This window comes from Amphiura filiformis, chromosome 2 (assembly GCF_039555335.1).
Source record: "Amphiura filiformis chromosome 2, Afil_fr2py, whole genome shotgun sequence".
NCBI lineage: Eukaryota > Metazoa > Echinodermata > Ophiuroidea > Amphilepidida > Amphiuridae > Amphiura > Amphiura filiformis.
This window is the reverse complement of record NC_092629.1, coordinates 77,575,751-77,600,332: the sequence shown is the minus strand read 5'-3', so window position 1 is coordinate 77,600,332 and position 24,582 is coordinate 77,575,751. Positions and strand designations below refer to the sequence as shown.

Sequence of the window (24,582 nt, the reverse complement as noted above, 5' to 3'; positions counted from 1 at the left end):
TCTGCCGCTGAGTCACGTCATCATCGCCGCAATCCACCGACAGCTGCCGTTCCTTGCCGCCAGCAAATCCGCTGCTAGCCGTCTGACTTCGTTGCTTGTTGTCGTGCTCCGTCGAGACATCGTCACTCGCCGCCCAGACAACGGTTCAGGCAACGTCGCTAGTCTCCGTTTCCTGCCGCAGCCTTTCGTCCCTTGCCGTCGTGTTGTCGTTGAAGGTCGTTCCCACTCGTCAGCGAATCTTGTTTTTCCTCTTTTTGCCGTCGCTTTGCCGTCAATATTTTGTGATTTTCATGTTCGTCACCTTTCGTTGGTTATCTGCCGTCAGGAGAGGAATGATCTTGAGAAGCTGTATGATGTTCTAAGAGAGGAGACTGAGTTGTAAGAGAAGCTCTTAATCAGGCCTGGGTCACTTTAGTGACCATAACAAATAATAATAATAATTCATTCATTCATTGTATTTTATTAAGTACGTAGGCCTCCAGCCCATAGTACAAAGCAAACAATAATTACAATAATAATAATAATAATAATAACAACAACAACAACAACAACAACAACAACAACAACAACAACAACAACAACAACAACAACAACAACACCGATAACACTAATACTACTAATACATATTTTAATATACTTTGAAATACTTTTAAAATACTTTTTATCTGTTCCATTTCCAGTGACATCTCATACATATAATTGTCCTGGGTAGTATTAGGCAAATGTTCACATGAGGGGCATATAATCTAGCACTACATACGACATTGTTATACTGATTTTTTCAAAGTAAAATCCTAATACATACTACAATACATGCGAAGGTCCAAGGAAAATTAATGTGGTGTCACCGGAGCTGGAATAGATAAATAATAACAATTATAATAGTAACATTAGTATACAAATATTGACTGCTTAATATTCGGGGCACAGTTAACATTATAGGCCCTCGGTGATGTCAAAACCATGACTATGCCCGAAGCGAAGCTGAGGGCATAGTCATAGTTTTGACATCACCGAGGGCCTATAATTTAAAACTGTGCCCCGAATATTAAGCAGTCAATATTTGTTTTATATACCGAATAATATAGATTCTTCTCATTTGATTGGTTAAAAGAATTCCTGAGGCTGAGCTGACAAGGCCTTTCAACTGCATAGGTATTTAAGCATGTTAAGCTTAAATGCACAGTGCATGCAAGAGCATGGGTGCAGAATTTGGACCGATATCTACCGATTTCATATCTAAAACCCTACCGTTTCTGTGCTAACATCACACACTGCCGAGTCTTCAGATCGTAGTAATTTGTCTAAAAAGTGACATTTGGGAGGTATAAATCCTTGACATGTAACAGATTGTAAACAAATCACTGCACTCACTACGGCGGTGAAAGGTCGTACGTCGTCTGCATGGTCAAATTCATCGCGAACTGTGACCACTATAATCTCTTGTACAACACTGTAATCAACGCCGACCGTATAGTGGGTGCGTAATGTATACGAGCGATCTGTGTATTCGGGGTTGCGACTATTCAATTATTTATCGGGCACAGTTGAATCTATGCCCCGAGCATAGTTGCTTATGACGTCATCTTGAGACATAAAAAGGGGGCACAGCTATTTTAATGACTCCATTTTTAACCAACCAGATGAGAGGAATCTATATATGAGGTATATAATAAATTATTGTATATAAACAATATTATTTAATAGAATACCATTATGACGTGAAAAAAATACATTTTTTTGTGGCAAGCATAATCAATTTCCAAACGCAAGTCCTCATTTCTTTGACCTGTCATTAGTCTGGCCATGTTAAGACATACAAAGGATGTGTGTAGTATCTTGTTAGAGCCGATTTGATACCACATTAATTTAATTTGTTAATTTAATAAAAACGCAATATTTCCAGTACTTTTGTCCTCTCTCCTTTTTGGCAAATATTTTAAAAATCAAAATAGTTTCTTTTGTGCTTTTTGTAACTGCTTTTATAAAATATGAAAATATGTTTTTTTTGTGGGGGAGTATCGACGACCATCATAGTGTTCCGAGAAGATCTCGCCGAGTTTTGTGGAATATAATGTAGACCTATTAGAATCCGCCCGAAGAATAAGGCCACGGCCGGTGTGTAAAAATCATTTGGGAGGGGTGGGTGGGCGTTGTGCACTATTTTTGTCCAAATTAAAGTTCAAACTTAATGTTTACTGGGCCAATTTTCAAATTTGCACTATATTTGTTTGGGGGTTCAAAGTAGGGAGTTGTTTTAGGGGGGGTTGAAATTTTATGGGTTGAGTTAGAAAACCAACTCATTGGGAGTTTAACCCCCCCTAATGAAATATTGATGCGGTGTGGGTACTGGCTTTGGCATACATTTCACAACGACGTCTTGATCGTGTACACAGTTGTTAGTACCCCATCCTGGAAACTTGCATTGAGATAAAGATGTTTCGTTTCCCACACATTCCACATTGTGCATCCATATTATATCTGAATCAGGGATTGCATTGAATATGATACCGCTGATCCCCTCCGCGTCCGCACCAGGGTACCCCAACTGATTACAGACCACATTAGCGTCAGCTAAATCCCACCCGTCATCACATATTGTACCAACAGCGCCATCATGGTAAATTTGTACTACACCTTCTCTTCCTCGTTGATAAGGTAGAAGTCGCACATCACCTTCCTGCCCTGTAGGAAAAACACCAAACATTATAAATTGGAATGAAATGTATTAACCCCATGAGAACTACCTGCCTATTGGTCAAAAAGAAGTTGTCCTTATCAATTGGACCAATCAGCAACATTGTAAGAATAATTTCACCACGCAAAAAAAATGGGGGTGAATTATTTGCAAAACTCCAATTTGATTGGTGATTAAAATGAATATAAATTATCATGTAATTGACCAATCAGACGCAATGTTAGATCGGCAGGTAGTGCTTAGGGGGGTAGAGGGTATAGTGTTTACATTATGGTCTACCATACATGCCATAAGAGGATATTTTGGCCTTCTTTGCTTCTTTCTATTTATTATTATATACCTCATCTAAAGATTCCCGTCATCTGATTGGTTAAAAGTGCGGGCATAGTTTTGACTATGCCCGCAAAAGTAACTATTCCCCGGGCATAGTTCTGCGTGTGCTTTTTCCCAGCGTAAAATGATATTACGCACGCGTTAATGTTTTCGCGCGCTATAATTACCCGGAAATCGCAGATTGTAATCTGTGCCGTTCGCATTGAAATTATGTATTAATTTCTCTTACCATAATCGACGCTTTTAAACCAAACAGATGACAAAAATCTTAAGATTTGGTATGTAAAACAAATATTGACTGCTTTTTATTCGGGGCATGGTTAAAATTATAGGCCCGCGGTGATCTCAAAACCATGACTATATGCCCCTCGGCTACGCCTCGGGGCATAGTCATAGTTTTGAGATCACCTTGGGCCTATAATTTTAACCATGCCCCTCATAGCAGTCAATATTTCTATACTATTTTTGCTTTTAATTATAAGGACCAGCATGTTAGACTAAGCTATCCTGACTTGTGTATTTTGCATTATGTCTGGACCATGCATTTTCCATTAGATTAGATTTATTATTATCTTTTCACTCATTACATGATATAAGAATAAGAATAATACATAAGAATAATACATTATAAAGATATTAGGAATAATACGTAATAAATTATAAAATGCATAATACAACGATGAGTGAAGGAATTACAGTACCCTTGATACAGGTATATGGCATTTATTTGACATGGCAGCAGGTTGGTAGACGACAAAAGATGCTAAGTCCAACCAACCAACTGTCATGTCCATCAATGACATATCCTATGTTGAACATTTAAATAAAAATAAAAAATAAAATAAAATAAAATGCACATGTCAAATACTAATTATTGGTAAAAAAGCAATAATTTAAGAATAGCTTTGCATAAGATGATGTTTATACTTTTCCGGAATTGCTGCACTGATGACTAGCATTTAATACCAGAATCAATAGCATTCCAAAGCTTTATACCTGCACGTCTGTCTCAATAAGTCCACCTCTGAAAATTTTGTCATAACATCGTAAAGTAAAACTTTGTACCAATAAAACTTACTTAGAAATAATTATATGACTGTTTACTAAGTGTTGTGTGAAAGTAAAAAAATGTCCATGACTTCATGGCTGAATGAACCCAAATTGAAGACAAAAAAATGCCCTTTCCAAAAGTCACAAAGTAGGTCTATAGACGAATCCAAATCCACGCATTCCTACACCTGACTAGCAGCCTTTAGTTGGGTAGCCATCGGCTACAATGCACCCAAAATGTGAAATGATTCGGCCTTGGCGGAAATTTTAAACTGCATTCCATCACCCGTTTTACACCTTCCGCGAAAACACAGGTAGGCAAAAGAATGATTAAAATTTACAACACAATAGGCCCTACAGTTCCCTTCGGCAAAACACACAGCTTCTACATGGTCTATTCGCTGTTGAAGTGACATAATAATCGGATTAACTACACGCGGTATCAAACGCTACAAATGGATGTACTTGCAAACAAAAGGACTATAACAACATTTATTTTCATTTTAGACTTTTTATAGTCTATATTTTCTTCATTTCAGCTTAATTTAGCAGTTGTCATGGTTGTGTGCAAATTCCTATTACTATTAGATACGTTGTAATAAAACATGATTTTAAACATTTGTATATTACTTTTCTCTGAGGGCTTGCAGCAAAATTGATATTTTATTTTCCTTGGTATGGGTTTGTGGCTAGTAGTCAGGTAATGATGATGATATGATGATGATGACGACGACGACGACGACGATGATGATGATGATAATGATGACGATGATGATGATGATGATGATGATGATGATGATGATGATGATGATGGATAATACAACTGATGTCAGATGATTATTAGAGTCGTGATGGTGACGATGATGGCAGTGATGAGGGATTTAATTTAGTATGAAATTCTCCCCCCCCCCCCTCCCGCACCCATGTGACATATTTACAGCAAGGGCCCGTGCCAAGGCCAAATCGACTTTTACAATGTTTATTGAAGATATAAGATATGCATAATCTCAGTTTGCGAGTAGATAAGAGGTCAAATTCATCATCATCATCATCATCATCATCATCATTATCATTATCATCATCATCGTCGTCATCATCATCATTATTATCATCATCACCATCATCATCATCATCGTCGTCAACATCATCATCATCATTATCATCATCATCATCATCATTGTCATCCTCATTGTCATCATGATCATCCAAGTCTTCATCATGCGAGGCATCGTCATCAACAAAATTTCACGGTTGATTTAGCTCTTATTCCTGCTAATAGGGTAATTAGACTACTCCCAAAATAGCGCTGTCCCATTGCTTTCGAGAACCGCCTTATTACAAACCGAGACAAATTAAGGAAGAATGATACGTACGAGGATGTTTAGAAAGAAAAACAAGTCCGAAAACCGCACTAACACTAACACTAACTACGGTAACACTCAACTTTTCGGGGATCCCCTAATTTCTATAACGCCAATAAAATGACACCTTCATTCATTTTGTCATTATGCTTAGGCTTGGTTGGGGGAATTTCCCGGTTGATTTAGCCCTTATTCCCGCCAATAGCGTAATCATCGTCGTCATCATTATCATCATCATTATCATCATCATCGTCGTCAACATCATCATCATCATTATCATCATCATCATCATCATCATCATCATCATATTCATCATTATCGGAGTCATCATCATCTAGGCATCATATCGGAGTCATCATCATCCTAGGCATCATCATTATATCCAATTCATCATCCAAGTCATATTTAATTTGAGGCATCGGCATCTTGTCATCCTCATCCTCATCATCCTAGGCATCATACGGCAAGTCCTGCCGGCGAGTTAAAATTTTTACCACAAGCACGGAATAGGCCTGGAAGCGGCACTAGAAATTAGCATGAAGCCGCATTTATATGTAAATAGCGTAGTTGTTATTTAAATTTGCGCCCAGACGTATTGAGGGCGACAGTCATGTTATCCAGACAGAGAATGTCTTGATGCGCCAGGCATGTCAAATTGCTGAGTGAATGTGTATAAATCCCCTTTCTGTATAGGTAATAAGCTAGTACATTTCGTGTTCCAGTTTGTTATAACAAAAAAATAAGTATTATATTAAATATATTAAGTGTATAAACTTTGAAATTGACGTGAATTTGAAGTGCTGAGCTCCAAATCTAGCTAAATCGTGTAGTGTGAAATTATGCTGTGTGACCCCCTCTGCGTGGTAGAATTATATTCATAAAACATTGAATTTAACATATAATATGGGCAGCCAACCACGATTTATCAGCATTTAAAACATATATTAATTAACAAAGATAAATAATCAACAGTACAAATGACAATTTAACTAGTAAACAAGTCTGAAATCTTAAAATGTTGCCACGTGATTTCCCGGTCCCGAACACATGATAATGTCTACATGTGACCATTATTCAGATTTACCGAAGTATTTGGAGTATGGTGCACGGCTTGCAGGCAACTGTGTATTTCTTTACCTCCGTATAAAATCAATAATTCATGCTGGGAGCCAAGTAACATTCTGTCTGCTTAGTGCATATTGGTATTTTATTTTACTTGAGAGCATATAGAAATACATAAAGACGAATAAGGCGCCATGATAGAAAGCTATGGAAGGTCAGGTCGGGTATCAAAGGTTATTTTAACTTCAAATACTACTTGTGTTTCACACCTTGCCTCTGTCACGTATTTCCTTCATATTATTGACCTCAAGTCCTAATTTTGACTTTGTTATTGCAAAATGTCATTTCATATCAAATTAGTAGACTTTCTTTGAAAAAAACATATCACTGGTGCCTGATGGGAATATCCGTCCGCCATTTCATTAAACTGGATCGTTTTCGCCTGGTTTGCGCCCAGATGTATTGAGGGCGCGCTATACTCTCATTGAACAGGCAAAGTTCGCAAAACTAACAACGTTGTTATTTGCCAATATCAATTAACATGATCCAAGGGGTCGAACATGAATTATTCATAACGGATCGATAACTGGCCTCACTTTCTAGCTAGTAAACCAGCGGAATTTTTCATAGGTTTTGCGTTGCTAATAGAACAACCGTGAATTTAGTGTCACCCCCCCTTGCCACAAGGTTTGCCTTGCAATTTACAGCAAGTCCTGCCAGCGAGTTACAACAAGTCCCATAAGCGAGTTAAGATTTTTACAGTAAGTCAATTCGCTTACAGGACTTGACGGCATTGCTGTAACTCGCTTACAAAACTTGATGGTGTCGTTGTAACTCGCTAGCAGGACTTGATGGTGTTGTCGTAACTCGCTTGTGGGACTTGTTGGTGTAGTAGTAACTCGCTTGTGTGACTTGTAGGTGTTGTCGTAACTCGCTTGTGGGACTTGTTGGTGTTGTCGTAACGCGCCGCTGGGACTTGATGGCTTTGTTGTAAGTCGCCTTTAACCAACGCACTGAAGGGTCTATTGTGTCCGATTTGAGCGCTGACATATTGGAAAATGTTGCCAATCAATATTCATGAGGGTGTACATTCAACGTCCAGTTATCTAAATTGGGTGACTTGTGTTTGGCAGGTGTGAAATATATCTGACTGGGTGTTTTAATTACGTAACCTAATAAGGTTTTGGCATCATTAAATGGCTGCCTAGTGTTGTTATATGCTTAGATTCTATAATAATAATTATTATTTTCTTTATTCATTCATTTCTTTTCCTTTCTCTGCACTTATTCTTTCTTATGCACACACTTAAGCAGTGGCATAGATTTCTTTTTGACATGGAGGGGGAGGGTGGATTTTTTCAAAGTACTCGGTACATTGAACCTTATGGTACAAATGCGCGGGAAATTTTAGCATAGGCCTATTGAAACTAAACTGGTGAAATATGGGACAAAAGTGGAATTAATTCGCGCGAAGCACTAAAAAATGGCATTTTGTGGCTAACATGGTGGTCAAATATGAGGTTATTTTCAACACAGTCGTCAATATTGGGGGGGGTGGGGTGATTATATCGACCATCCCTCCTGGCAAAATATTGGGGGATCCCCCCCACCACCACCACCCACCCCCGATCTACGTCTATGTAATTTAGAGCCATGTGACTCCATCGCTCGACATCGCTCTCCTTCTCCCTCTCTCTCCATCTCCCCCTCTTCCTTTCTTTTTTTTGTCTTCCTCCCCTCCCCTACAATCTTGATCACCCATCCGCTTCTCCTCTATTCACCTCTCGACCCCTCCTTCACTACCTCAATTGGACCTGGCTTCTAAAATGGATATTCGTGATATTAAGAAATCCATTTGATTTTATTGAACAGGCCTATTACCATGATAACAACATAATACCTGCGAAGTAGTTAATTATAAAAAGTGACACAGATGACCTATATACCTGGCAGCAATGACACGTTGTTACGGATAATCGATCAGCAACTCTATTGGATTTATTTAAATGAGGCGCCTAAATTAAGATGGGTGTAGTTAGGGGAAAAAGTTCACTTTGGTGACCACTCTCTGGCTAGTAAGGTTTGACGATTGATTCGACTTCTATGGACCATTTAGAAAAAAATAGCCACCATGTCCCTCGCGAAAATCCCGGCATTTTTCGCTAGAGGCCAAAATCCAAAATGGCCGCCACCACCATTTTGAAAATTTAAGTTTTGAACCAGAGCACCTATAATCATGCACAAAGACACTTTTTCGGATATGTCGAGTACAAGGATTCCGATTCTGACATTAGTTTGACATTACGGCATCATTTTCACCCAGAAATCCAAGATGGTGGCCGGCACCATCTTGAAAAATTTAGTTTTGAACAAGAGGACCTTAAATCGTGTACAAAGACACTTTTTTGGATAAGTCGACCACAAGGATTTCAAATTTGACATTACTTTGACATTACGAACTCATATTTACCCAGAAATCCAAGATGGTGGCCGCCGGCGCCATCTTGAAAAAAATAAGTTTTGAACCAGATTACCTAAAATCGTGTACAAAGACACTTTTTCCGGTAAGTCGACCCCAAGAAATCCGAATCTGACATTAATTTGACGTTACAAAATAATTTTTGCCCAGAAATCCAAGATGGCCCCCATTTGGTAGAGCGTAAATGTGATTTTTGAATGAGAGCAGAAGCATAAGTGTGTCATTTCCGCCTTATCTGGGGTTCATGTCTCTTATATGGGGTTTCAACTGCCTTATCTTGGGTTTACATCCCTTATCTAGGGATAAGGCGCCTTATCTGTGGTTTAGACGGCCTTATCCTGGGTTTACGTTCCTTACCTGTGGCTAAGATGCCTTAACCTTAGCATATCGCAGTCTAAACCCAGATAAGGCATATAAACCCCAGATGATGCGCCGTAACCCCTTTCGTTCGTATAGGCGCTTTCACGTGACTTTCTTTTGATCACTTATTGACAGTAGCCTGCCTATTATAGCGTTAATGCGCTGTCAGGTCATTAACCGATTTAATGGCGGAAGCCCTTTGTCCCGAACAAAAGGTACCTCTCGATGAATAGCTTGGCGCAAACTCTAATTGGCGCAAAGGAACAATATGCGTTACGTAATCTATTTCCTCTCCTTTCTATACGCTGGCGTAATAATCGGATTAACTACCATAGCAATAGGTGAAAACAATTTTTGAATATACCGCGCTACACTGATACGTTCACGCGGTACCTCTTCATTGAACCATATCATGCTGATTACTTGCACCTGTAAGATTAGTATCTTTGAAAAGACCAGTATTGTATTCAATCTATGATTGCAGATATACACAGGTGATGAGTGTAACCTGCTTGTAGTGCAGCGCGATATGTTCAAAATTGTTTTCACCTATTGCTATGGTAATTAATCCGATTAATTACGTAACTTCGCCAGCGTATATCTAACCTCCTTGGATAGACCTATATACCTGGCAGCAATGACACGTTGTTACGGGTAATCGAGCAGCAACTCTATTGAATTTATTTAAATGAGGCGCCTGAATTAAGATGGGTGGTAAATAGTTCTATATCGACGGTAAAGCGTGCTTTTTGTGTGTGTGCGACAACTCGAGCACACCCTTGTGTGGTATTATAACAAAAGGTACCTCTCGCTAGAGTAGGCGCTTTCACGTGACTCTCGTTTGATCACTTATTGACAGTAGCCTGCCTCTATAGCGTTAATACGCTGTCAGGGCAGTTACCGATTCAATGGCGGAAGCCCTTTGTCCCGAACAAAAGGTACCTCTCGATGAATAGCTTGGCGGAAACTCTAATGGGCACAAAGGAACAATATGCGTTACGTAATCTATTTCCTCTCCTTTCTATATCTAACCTCCTTGCCTTTAACCATGTTAACGTATACATCGTGGGGTTAACTCGCCTTTTTAACTCGCCTAGCATTCCTGACCAACCGATCCTAGTTGAACACCAGTGATAGCGCTCATTCGAAGCAACCCAAATAAGAAACAAATTCGAGCATGTACATGAAGCCCTTTCCACCAATTGCACAGACAGGCCCATACGCAGGATTTCATTTAGGGGTGCTGATTTTGAAACAGTGGACTTTTTTTTTTGCAAGGGGGGGTAATTGCATAAATTGCACAAATTGCTGACGGCTAGAATGGACTTTGTGATCAATGTCATAATTTCTCATATAGTCGGCACGTTAAAGCCCTTTCCACCAATAGCTACTTAATTGCACAAATATTGGAAGCAACTAGGATAAGAGAAAAGTTCAAAATTGCATAAATTGCACAAATTGCTGACGGCTAGAAGGGACTTGGCAATCAATGTCATAATTGCTGATATAGTCGGCACGTTAAAGCCCTTTCCAACCTATTGCACAAATTGCACAAATAGCTATCATTGGAAGCAACCAGGATATGAGAAAAAAATCTAAGTTCAAAATTGCAAAAATTGCACAAATTGCTGACGGCTAGAAGGGACTTGGCGATCAATGTCATAATTGCTTATATAGTCGGCACGTTAAAGCCCTTTCCACCAATAATTGCACAAATTGCACAAATAGCGATCTTTGGAAGCAACTAGAGAAAAAATTCTAAGTTCAAAATTGCTTATATGGCCAGTACGTTAAAGCCCTTTGAACCCTTGTCTTTTGCATTTACTTCTAGCTATTTGTGCTATTTGTACAATTTATATATGTGGCGAATGTAAAATTTCCCTATACCTTAAGTATAGAAAATTTACTAACACAACCAATCCTGCGCCTTTCTCTCCTTCTGATGGTGAGGCTCTGTTCTCTGTTAGAATATATTAGCACATACCTTAAAAGTTGTATTAAGGGTGCGGACCGTGGTTTAGAATCTAGAGGGAGGGTGTCTGTATTATTTCAACACGGAAAGCCCAATTCAACAAAAGTTGTTCTCCCTTGAGGCCGTGCATAAACAAACATACAAAATAACAAACAATTATTACAAAAGCTTATTATCTGGGCTTAAGGGATGGGTATGAGCGTTTGGACAGTATTTTTGTGGGACATGAGAGCACATCAGATTTTTTTGAAATTCGCGATGTAATACGATGGGGGTTCAAAATCGTAAGTGAAAAGAAAGGTAATAGCCAATGTTATTAAAAAGAGATACAAATTGTATATAAACTCCTCAAAAACAGTTTGGAAACTTTCAAAAACGGCTGTATATTAGAATTGTTTTAAATTTATTTCCATGTTGTTTCATATCAGTGAAAACATTGTTGTCTCCTTTCAAAAATGACACCTCATTTGTGACGATAACGTATTCCACGGCTGAGTAACTTTCTTTGAAAGACAGAGCGGTCTCAAAGAAAATGTGCGAAACTGACCTTTATCTGCGCTCATCTCATTGATTTGAGTGAATAAATGAGTGGGTTAAAGCATGAATAAAAGAATGAATGAGACGTTGTTTGCAGTATATCATTTTGAATGAAAATGCTTGGATGTGATTAACAGTTCTTCAGGTGAATCGTAATGGATCAACGCACTAACGCAGTCAATTTCTCTTGCTGGTAGTTCTTCAAGGCGGACCACGCTCCATTTAATACGATAGTCCACGCCGTCAGGCGTGGGTCCTTCTACCACAGAGCAGAGAGTTGATATTCTTGAGAGGGCACTCTATTCACGTGGTTTCCTTTCCAACGCTAAAAGATCACGAATTTTGGTGGTTTGCAAATGAAAAGTGTCCGCACTATCGATTGATTACGTAACTGTTATGAATAATTTATTAGGTTTTTCAATGCAATCGCCTCGACCCATTAATACATATTATCTGTATTATCAAAGTACTTGGAATAGCAATCCGGTGAGTTCACTGAACTACGCCCTAATACTGATGGAGTTTTAATGGCGTTTAATGGCGCTAATCCTCTCCATACACAGATGAACAAATACAATAGATGAAGGTCAACACGTATGACCTCCTATGTGACATGTTATATGTGATGTACAAAAACCTGAATATCATAAAGATCAGTATTCGTTTGTGCATATGAACTGCACATTTACGTTGCTAGATATTACTCATTATATATAATGACAAATATTGGTATTATGACAATACGGTATATACATTGTATATAAAACGACTAATAGATCCTACTATCATGGCGTCATGTCAATGTTCATCATACCCCGTATGTTTCTTAAAATTCATTGATATTTGAGACAAATTGCTGTGCCAATTTTATTGGTGCACAAGTAGATCCGTGTTTTTTTTAATTTTCATTTCCTTTTAATGAACGAATTAAGGTTTTCCACTGCACGGGGGCCACAAGGGTGATACTAATTTTAATGCTATATTTTCAAAACGAATACGTGCTCCTGGTTGGCTCTATAGCGATTTCACAGAAAAGGTATTTCTAGTGCAATGCAGCGTCGGACTCTAGCTGAGAGCGTAGCCTAAGTCATTCCGGACTCCAAAAAGGGCTCTCCATACACAAATGAACAAACACAAAGGAGGGTAGTCTCCTCCGTGACCAGCTTGATTTCGATGGAGCGGAACCAAATTGGCTGCGGAGGAGACGGGTCATTTTTCCATGCAAATTTTTCAGTGTCAGCCGCCTGCTTCTACATTCGACATAACCTTCCCGGAAAGTCGGGAGAAATGTCAAACTGACTAACCACGCCTTCTGACAGCTACTGACGATATTTAGCCAATCAGATTAGACTTGCCTTCCACCCGCCAACTACTAGCTTCCAGCTTCGGATTTACACCACTATTGCGTAACAATATTGATAATTATGTTCATTCATTAATTCAATTTATTTATGTCCTCTTCGATCGCGATCAATGTTCATCATCCACGTGAATGAGCATTGATCTATTTTTACTTCTTCACAGGGTTACCAAACCCGCGAGTTGGTAGCCAATTGGACAAATTCCTGTCCCATAGAAACCAATGGTTAAGAAAATATTGGGCGTCTTTTCAACATTGGCTCCCGCGACTTCGGTAGTTTACTGTCCGTCATAGAAATCAATGGTTAAGAGAAAACTTGGACGACTTTTCGATTATTTGACCCGCGATTCGGGCTGAAATGTTCTTTTTCAAGTTCTTCACTTTGTAGGGCGCGCACATTATACAGGTTTTTTGGTTTGACCATCGCACAGTGTCGACGTCCTATACGATAAATATAAATTTAATACTCCGTTGGTGAGCGAAGGGCGAGTGGTATTTCACCGAACGCAAGAAAAGGAGTTCTATCTGATTGGCTAGCAATCGATCGCTTACGTCGCTTAGTAGTCAACTACAAACTCAAAACTGAGCAATGTATTCAATTCGATTGAAATCGATATTCTATTATTGACGTAGATAAAGAGAGTGATAGTGTGTCAATAATGTACATTGTGTTGCACCTGGATTTTACACGCATTCCTTTATATAATTATTTTCTCAAAGAGTTGAATATGATCACAATTTTTACCCAGGATTTCAATTTTTTTACCGCAAAATTGCAGTTAAACATATCCACAGCAGAATACCGGTCCTCACTAATTAGTGTATTTAATTTCCAGTTAGTGTATTTAGGATAACACCTGTGATTTACCTGACAACAAATAACATTTTCTTGCAATAGAAATATCATATCAAGAAACTCATACAGTATTGTACATAACTATATAGCTAGGCAGAGTGGTGGTAAACCATGCACACAGTTCTGCGATCTGCAGTGTATCACCGGGAGCTAATTTGTATAACTTGCGCGGTGTGGCCTGCGGAATTCGACCTTCAGCAAACTGCAAACCAGTTCGGATTTACTTTATATACTAGTAGTAGGCCATACATACTGTAGTTACTGTCCGTTTTCCTATACACAATACTCAGTGCGCTCACCATTGACGCGTGACCTCTACAAATAGTGTATGTTAGAAGTTTTTTTTTTTCTAATGGCGTCTCAACTGAACGGTCGGGGTTAACCACCGCTGCAAAACTTTTGCGTTTACGGTCCGTCTCAGTTTGTCTCTGTCTTTACGTTGTCGCCACGGACTTCATTTATTCATTCAGGAAGGCACTGGTGAGCTCATTAACTGTTTTTGAACTTAATTTCGCCGGGAATTTATGGTTTTCATAAATGTATCTGGTTTCATATCTCTAGCGCCATTGTGCAGTGTAAAGCCATCAAGCACCAACCCGGGGCTTTTCACCATTACTCCCGTGATTGATTTGGCGTACTATTCAAACTACGATCTGATGTGCATGAGTAGACATTACGTAACTCTGATACAATCGTTCACATCACTGTGTTAACATTTATACTACCATGGCTCCATGCAGGATGATAACTATAGTTCTCACAATATGTTATTCGCAATGCATCGCTGGTTTACAATTCACCATCCCAACTTTTTGCGGGGATGAATGGGGAGATCACGATTCGGCTATCCGTCGTCTAATAACCCCTATTCATTTCGACCTTAGCAGCGAGGATGTTACACCTGCCATAGCAGCAGAACGTTTCTCGGGTATCTTAACTGAATATTTTAGCAGTCACCAAGAGTTTGTTAAAGACCAATCTTCGAAAAGCTACATCTCCTATGAACCGAAAACTGTTGCCGAAGCACGTAAAAAGAAAAACCTTTTACGTAAAAAAGCTTTCTCTAAAGAAGCAACGCCCGAAGATAAGCGATTGTTTCGCTTGGCTGTCAAGACCGTTTCCTTTCTTAATAAACAGGCGAAAAGGAAGAGCGAACATAAATCAAAAGTCCACCATGAAAAACAATACAGAACCGACTTCTGGGGATACTCTAAAAAGATTGTGCAGGGTACATTTGGCCAACAAAGTCCAGCGCCAACCTTCACTAAAGAAACAGCGGACACTTATTACCCACAAAAGTACTCTACCCAGCAAGTTCTGGACCTATCCCAGATAACCTGGTTCCCGTATGTAAATGTCCCGGAAGAGCGCTACATACCTTTTGATATGTGTCCTGTAAAACCCAAAGACATTTAATCCATCCTGAAGCAAAAGAAAGCGACCTCTGCTCCGGGCAACGACGGACTTCTTTATGGGTTGTTGAAAAATTTACCATCAACGCACCATTTCATGGCAACATTGTTTACCAAAATCCACCAATGCGATCCCAACCCGCCGGAATGCTGGTCTGAGTCCAGAGTTGTATTGATCTATAAAGCTGGGGAGACTGATAAACCTGAGAACTTCAGAATGATCTCCTTGACTTCGTGCATTAGCAAGATATTTCACCAAGTTCTTGCCGACAGGACAGGGGCATAACTAACCAAAAATGGCTATATTAACCCAGATGTCCAAAAAGCGTTTTTAAGGGGGATTAACGGCTGTATTGAACATAACATTCTTCTCCAGGAAGCCATCGCATTCTCTAAATCAAGGAAAAAAACCTTGCACGTGACCTTCTTTGATTTAGCGGACGCGTTCGGCAGCGTCAGTCATACCCTAATTACTCATTCCATGAAAAGATTCAATCTTCCGGAAAATACCATCACCTACGCTGAAAATTTATACTCGCGGCTTAGTGGTTCCGTTCGCGGCCCTGACTGGAGTTCGGAAGAATTTCAATTTAGGAGAGGAACATTTCAAGGGGATCCTCTATCACCCATTATTTTCTTGATGTGTTTTAATCCCATCCTCGAATACTTAGAAAATGTTCGTGACAAGCGTGGATTTAACTTAGACGGTACTAAAGTTATTACAACCCCATATGCGGATGACTTTAATATCCTAACAAGTAACAAAGTTCAACATCAAAAGATCATTAATGAACTTCAATGCAAAACCCAGAGTATGGGTTTGACTTTAAAACCTAGTAAATGTCGTTCTCTGTCAATATGTAGTGGTGTTCCTAAAGTGGTTGAATTTGATATTAATGGTGCGCTTGTAACCCCTGTTAAAGAAGATCCTCAGCGCTTTTTGGGATCTCTGATTACTCATTCTGGCAGTCAAATTGATACTTATGAAATGATCAAGGCCAAATTTGAGAATAGCCTTCTGAATATTGACAATTGTCCGGTAAGAAATGAGTTTAAGGTTGCTATTTATAGTAGATATTGCTTACCATCTATGCGTTTTTGCCTTACGGTGCACGAACTCACAAAGTCCTATCTGTCTATGCTAGATAGAAAGACTGATATTTTGTCAAAAATGGCTTGGGATACCCAAAAACGGTTCCAACATAGCGCTGGTCCATATGAACGAGGGGCTTGATATCCCCAGGGTATCTGATATTTAATATACATCGCACTGCCTAGCGTATAGCAGAACCAGATGTCTGGGTGACTCCACAACCAACAAAGCTCTTGATCTGAAACTGCAAAGAGAAGCTATTTGGAAAAAAAAATCTTCCACCGTCGCCTTATGTGATCAGATCCATCAAAGATCTACTGATGGCGATCAGCTCCACCTTTGGAAAATAACAAAACCCAAGATCAAAAGTACTCTGAAAGAGGACACCAGTATTTACTGGAAGTCGGTTGTGGAACCACTCGTGACTCAGGGGGATACAGCTAAACTTTTAAACGAATGTAATACAAATCTTACTTGGAAATCTATTATGTACAGTCTTCCGGAGAGCGTGCTAAAATTTGCTATCAATGCTGCCATTGACAGCCTTCCCACCTTCACAAATCTCTATAAATGGGGAAACGACTGAACGGGAACTGCCCCTCTGTACATGTAAGGGTACCCTTCTTCATATCTTGAACAACTGCAACCATATGCTTGATCGGTACCTCTGGCGTCATAACAACATCATCCGCATCATAATTACCGCTCTGGAGAACAGCCAACTTTTTCTCAATAAACGTGTTCTCATCACGGCGGACATTGAAGGGTACCTTACTGCAGGGGGACGGTTCCCCTGACGTCATACCCACAGTTCAAAAACCCGATATTGTGTTAACGTTTCCGGAGGAGAAAAAAATCATTCTGTTAGAACTCACCGTGCCTTTTGAAACGAACATTGATAAGTCTCACAAGCTTAAGGTTGACAGATATGCTTCCGTGGTAGGCGACATTTCTGACACTGGCTACAATTGCAGTTACATTCCATTCGAGGTTGGTTCAAGAGGTCTAATTACAAAATCGAACAAGACTCGTCTTAACCGCCTCCTGCATGTAGCCAAGTCGCACATCAAATACAAAGATCTGAGGAATGACATCTCCAAAATGGCTCTCACGTCTTCTTTTCCATCTTCCAGGCAAGACATGAAAAAGAGTGGAATGTCAATATCCCCAGATAGCCTACCAGGGTGGCGTATATCTGTCGCCTGATGATCAATGTCATTAATTTGTTGGTTAACCTTTTTAAAAAAATATATATATTTATATTTTTTTGTATCTTTTTTAGGTGTTTTAATGATTGTGTATGTGTAATTTGTATTTCGTTCACGCCATGCCTGGTGGTCAGTAAAGGCCCCAGTTGTCTTGGATGTTTGTTGGTTTCTTTATTCTTTTAAATTTGTATGTTTAAATTGCTTGAATAAAGATGATGGAATAATAATAGGCCATTGCCTAGTTGACGTCACTGTGTAAAAAATAACCGGCCAATATTTAAAGTATTCTCTGAAATTCTAGAAAATATAGTTTTGTAACATGTCCTAAATTTTTAGCTAACTTAGGTGTTTGGAAATATTGGTACTTTTGTGTTTTAGGAAGGATATGTAAACGACAGATAACACCAACAAATATGAAGAAATTATTTCTAAACCAGTCATTAAGCTTCTCATTTTCACCTTGCGTTCGCTTTATAATCGTTCACCCAACTGAAACTATAATACCAGCTCATTGCTCATTGCACAGGTAAAACAGACACAAGTGCAGTGTGTATTTAACCAGAGAAGATCTGATGTAACATAGTTGAGCTGTTTTCATTGAGTGTTATCTTGGTTTAATAGCTTTTAATGGGGTTTAAGTCCTTCAAAGGTCGTAGTGAATTCTACTGTAGACATGACTGCATCATGATTATTTTAAAGTCAACAACATTCAACAATATGATCACCGTGATAGTATGACAGTATCAGTACCGTGGGTGTCAGTGATCCTGGCCTGACACAGTAGACAAACAAACAAACACGCCACACACATGACACATGCATGCAAGGTAACATTGACTATACACTAATCAAACAATGGTATTGATCCTGTACAACTGGTCGTGGTTTATTTACAATCGATTCATTTAAAATCCCCATAGTAAACATAAATTTTGGCAAGAGTTTTCTCTCTCTGGAACGAGCATACATCCACTGGCTCCGCGTAATGAAAAATCTAACATGATTGGTCAATTTAGCTCCGCGAAGCGAAAAGTAAGCTACGCGTAGCAGCTCCACATTGTGGCGGTTACGGCCAGCCATATACTGAACATGCGAAAATCGTAAAAACATAGAATAGAAACAGTGTGGCAGGCTCTCAAAATCTCAAATTGTATGCTTAGCCTGAGTCGCTCGGCCTATCTCGAACAAAATCACCATGCGTAGCTGTTGAAAAACGTGATTTTATCATTAGGCCTCAGTTTATTATTTTTGTTTTACAATTATAAATAAAAATGAATGACGCTGCTATTTTGCATGCTTCGAATAAACTAGGAATTCAAGAAGTTACCCGCCAACAGACGAAGGCAGCTACAAGTTTTTAACAGGGACATGATTTTCCGACATCTGGGGAGCTTTATTTTCCAGTCAGCGCCAATTCGTATTAATTTTCTTAAACATGTCGGCATCGCTATAAAATTTGCCGATGTAGTCATTTGCCGAGCTATTTGTTTTATTCCTTTATGATATAATTAGAATGTAAACTTATAACCATATTATTAGTGTCTAAACTGCAAAAGAAAAGCAGTAACAAGTCGATTTTTTTCTGATTAAATTACGGGTTTTTTTCTCTATGATTTTCGCATATCTTTGTGTGAAAACACAGTAAACGGTTATTTACTGTTTTTATTTTCTTCAAATGTGAGAGAAAAAAAAATATACCATTTAGACATCTGATTTTGAATTATGAAAAAAGTAAATAAATAGTTTTCCATTTTCTGTAGGTCAAACTGTCCGAAGTCGAGTTATCTGATATTCCCTCATGCAGTGAAATGTTTGCAGCTTAAACCAGGTACTTACCGTTCGTTCGTTTTCCTATCTCTTTTTGCTTAGAGTAAAAACTAAAAACACACAATTTGTTTCATTCTTTTATGATATGATTAGAATGTAAACTTAAAATAACCATTTTATTAGTGTCTAAACTGCAAAAGAAAAGCAGCAGCAAGTCGATTTTTTTCTGATTAAATTCGGTTTGTCTTCTTTATCCTTTTCGCATATATTTGTGACTAAAAACCGTAAATGGTTGTTTACTGTTTTTATTTTATTCAAATGTGAGAGAAAAGATAAAAAATATACCATTTAGACTTATGATTTTAAATTATGAAAGAAGGAAATAAATAGTTTTCCGTTTTCTGTAGGTCAAGTTATACGTAGGTCGAGTTATCTGATATGCCAGTATGCAGTGAAATGTTTGCAGACACAATTACGTTAATTATTCATCACTATACATTAAAATATCAAATTTGCATATCAAAACGGTAAAGGAAAACAACCCTTTCCGTTTTCCTATTTTGAATTTATAAAAATAGAAAAACGGTAAATGACTGTTTTCGCTTTTCCGTTTTCATCAAGAAAACTAACCGTCCGTTCGTTTTCCTATCTCTTGTTACTTTGAGTAAAAACTAAAAACACCCAATTTGTTTTATTCTTTTATGATATAATTAGAATGTACACTTAAAATAACCATTTTATTAGTGTCTAAACTTCAAAAGAAAAACTGTAACAAGAATCCAGGTACTAACCAATCGTTCGTTTTCCTATCTCTTTTTTTTTACAGTAAAGACTAAAAAGACTCAATTTGTTTTATTATTTTATTCATATGCCTAGAATGTAAACTTAAATTAACCTTTTCTTGAATTTTATTTTGGTATAAATTGTAAACGAAAAACTGCAATAAGTCGACTTTTTCAGTTTCAATTGCGTTTTTCCTTTTTCTCTTTCACATATTTTTGTGTCGAAAAACGGCAAACGACTGGTTACTGTTTTTCATTTTCTTAAAATGTAAGTGACCCTCCCCCAGAAATATACCGTTCAGATTTCTGATTTTGAATTAAAAAAAAAAGAGCATAGGTCATTTTCCGTTTTCTTAATGAAAGCGGAAAAGCGAAAACAGTCATTTAATTACCATTTTTCTATTTTTATAAATTCAAAATAGGAAAACGGAAAAGGGTTGTTTTCCCTTTACCGTTTTGATATGCAAATTTGATATTTCAATGTATAGTGATGAATAATTAACGTAATTGTGTCTGCAAACATTTCACTGGATAAGGGCATAATCAGATAACTCGACCTACGGACAACTTGACCTACAGAAAACGGAAAACTATTTATTTCCTTTTTTCATAATTCAAATTCAGAAGTCAGAAATTCAGAATATTTTTATTTTTCTCTCACTTTTGAAGAAAAATAAAAACAATAAACAACCGTTTACTGTTTTTGACGCAAAGATATGCGAAAAGGATAAAGAGAACAAACCGTAATTTAAAATCCAGGTACTAACCGTTCGTTCGTTTTCCTATCTGTAAACAGATAGGAAAACTATAAATAGGTCTTTTTTCTTTATGATTTTCGGATATCTTTGAGTCAAAAAACGGTAAACGATGGTTTACTGTTTTTATTTTCTTCAAGTGTAAGAGAAAAAACAAAAATATACCATTCAGAATTCTGAGTTTGAATTATGAAAAAGGAAATAAACAGTTTTCCGTTTTCTGCAGATCAAGTTGTCCGTAGGTCGAGTTAATTATGTTAATTATTCATGACTAATACATTTAAAATATCAAATTTGCATATCAAAACGGTAAAGGGAAAACAATCCTTTTCCGTTTTCCTATTTTGAATTTAAAATAGAAAAACGGTTTTCGCTTTTCCGTTTTCATTAAGAAATCGGAAAATCCCATTTTCTTTTTTTCGTAATTCTAAATCAGAAATCTAAACGGTATATTTCTGAGTTCTTTTCACTTACATTTTAAGAAAATGGAAAACATTTACCAGTCTTTTACCGTTTTTCTACACAAGAATGTGTGAAAAGGAAAAAGAAAAAGCGCAATTGAAACTGAAAAAGTCGACTTATTACAGTTTTTCGTTTACAATTTATACCAAAATAAACTTCAAGAAAAGGTTAATTTAATTTTACATTCTAGGCACATGAATAAAAGAATAAAACAAATTTAGTCTTTTTAGTCTTCAGTCAAAACAAACGAACGGTTAGTACCTGGATTACTAGTAAGACCTATCTATAACTTTGCCTCCTCCACAAAATTTCCGCGTCGTTGAACAGACGTTTCAAATGGACAAATCATATTCAAAATGTTCAGGAGAGTCTGGAGAATCTTTTCTGCCAGTTGTCAAATCTGTAAACCGCGATATTTAAGGATTTTTTACCTGAAAATGGCACATTTAAACTAGCAATTTCTTGAAAACTAAATGGAGTAAAAACTTCATATTTGGTGTGCGGAACACATGTCTCAACGATATTTGAAGTATGTAAACAAAACCATCGCTTAATTCAATACATTTAATTAAAAGGGCAAAAATGTCATTTTTTGGTGATTTTTGTTCAGTTTACCAAAAATAGTTTTTTTTTAAAATTTACATATGTATCTTACAAAGTGTATCAGTTTACTAAGGTGGGTGTTTTGGTCAAAAACATTTTTCTGCGACCTATAGTTTTTGACCTATGACCTCTTGGAATTCATAAGTAGGCCTAAAATGCACGTTTTTAGTGATTTTGGTCATTTGGACCCTTTTTCACCATTTTTAGGAATTTCTTGCATTATAAAAGGTTGAATTACACTTTTTCTATAAACAGGTCTGTGACATGTGCTCAGCACACCAAATATGAAGTTTATACTCCATTTAGTTTTCAATAAATAGCTAATTTAAATATGCTATTTTTAGGTAAAAAATAACAAAAATCCTTTAAAAGCGTGAAGTTGCCATGGATACGGAATAGAACGCGCGGGTTACAGATTTGACAGCATGGCAAAAAAGATTCTCTAGACTCTGAACATTTTGATATACTAGCGGTCACCCGTCTTTCGCGATCAGGGTCTTTCGCGGTTGGTAAATTTTGTTATATTTTGTGTACATGTAAATGTTTTATTTAATGTGATTAATGGTATGAGAGGAGATTATCATTTATAACTTAGAAGTATAATATTTAGTATCTTTTCCATATAAATCAATGGCTTGAAATTGCAATTAGATCATGACCGAAGCAAGTCTTCTTGCCACCATATCATATCCACCGTGACTCCGTGAGAAGTCTTGCCCTGTGGGATGCTGGCCGCTCTGCTATTTAAGATTTTTATGCATTTGTTTCTACAGTACTTTTTAGCCCATTTTGGACAAATTTGTTGTACCTTTTAGCTCATTTTTATCATTTTCATCCAAGTTTGTCCCCCCCCTTGCCCCCCTCTCTCTCTCTCTCTCTCTCTCCCCCTCTCTCTGGAAAAGTCCTGGCTACACCACTGTGCAGCTGAAACAATTTTATTCACATTTCCTTACACTCTATTTCATATAAAGTTATGATTTTTTTTTGGCAACCCTGATTAATTTGTCCTTCAAAAGTTCACTAATTCAATAAACAAACACTCTACTGTTGACTATAGGTTCTCCATAAAAACACAGAATACATGCTAATGTTGATAAATTAGTTGAATAAACAATATATGTTAATTGAGTTTCTACTGTGTTTGAGACTACAGGCATACTTCTACTGTGTCATGTAATAGTTGAGACTACAGGCATAATATCCTCACACCGATGACAGGATCTTCTCTGGTCAACATTAGTGTATTGTGTTGGCCTGAAAAGTTTTAGCATGGAGGTGCTCTGGTAGTGGCATAATTTGACACCCTTAACGTAAACAAAAACAAAATTTGACGTTTTATTGGGGTGCGGACAACTTTACTCTACACAACGCAAAAATCCGTTTTCTGAAATAATGTAAAACGTAGAAGTTTTTAGCCTTACCAAGTCGCCAAACTCAGTAATTTATTATAGATGATTTGTCCATTTGAAACATTTGTCCTACGAAACCGTTAAATATAGCCCTTTTGGCTACATGGCCCCTATACTGATAGTTATTATAAAACTTAGTGCTTTCTTATCCCAACACAAAAATAGTCAATATAGAATTCATTGCGCTAGTTGACATTGTCCTATTTTGCTTTATTACCAACATCATACATGGGGAAAACTATTCTTTTTCTGATTTCTCATGGCGAAACAAATAGTAGAAACCATTTTCAACAAAATTGGAGCAATTTTCATTTTCGTCCCCTGCGGAGCCAAAATTCACCCTATGACGTCACAATGTTACAAATGTGCCCATAACTTTATAACCGTACGTCGTAGATAGGTCAAACTATACTTTTTCTGAAACCTTATGACTAGATGAACACATATGCACATTATTGTTGTTTTTAACCAAGTTCGAGCAATTTTGAACTTGACCACCGTGTAAAAGTTCTATGACCTTTTCCCGCAGATGGCCCATGATTAGTGAATGTTCATAAATACCTTGGTGGGGGATGGAAAATTCCAGGGGGTCACAAAAGTTTTTGACGTTGTAGAAGGGGGGTTAAGAAAGTTTTGACACCCCTAAGTAGAGGGGGGGGCAAACTTTGAAAGTTGTTGCTTTTTAGATATCAATTTCATGGACCAAAATATTGTAAAATACACAAATTTTGCTCGCTACGCGCGCACATTATTTCATCCCGATCATGGACGAAAATAATGTAAAATACAAACTTTTTGCTCGCTACCCGCGCACATTGTCCAATAAAGACATTTTTTAAAGCTCGAAGACATGTACAGTCTCTCTAAAAACAAAAACGGTATAGATTTAGGGGGCACCAAATTTACCAATTCAGCCTCAATTCTGCGCCCCTCCAAGCGATGAAAGTCAAAATTTTCTCGCGCTTCGCGCGCATTTCAGCACAATATCAATTAAAAGAACATTTTAAAGCCGATATTCAACTT

General features: G+C 37.7%; 1 protein-coding gene across 1 annotated transcript in view; it reads right to left on the bottom strand.

The window, feature by feature from the left end:
• Positions 1-434: 434 nt before the first annotated feature.
• LOC140143486 (scavenger receptor cysteine-rich domain-containing protein DMBT1-like) overlaps positions 435-24,582 on the bottom strand; it is a 98,618-nt gene continuing 74,470 nt past the window's right edge. Inside the window, exon 16 of the mRNA XM_072165321.1 lies at positions 435-2,685. Within this exon, the coding sequence (XP_072021422.1) occupies positions 2,312-2,685 (374 nt within the window). The 3' untranslated portion in view covers positions 435-2,311. The remainder of the gene's footprint in view (positions 2,686-24,582) is intronic.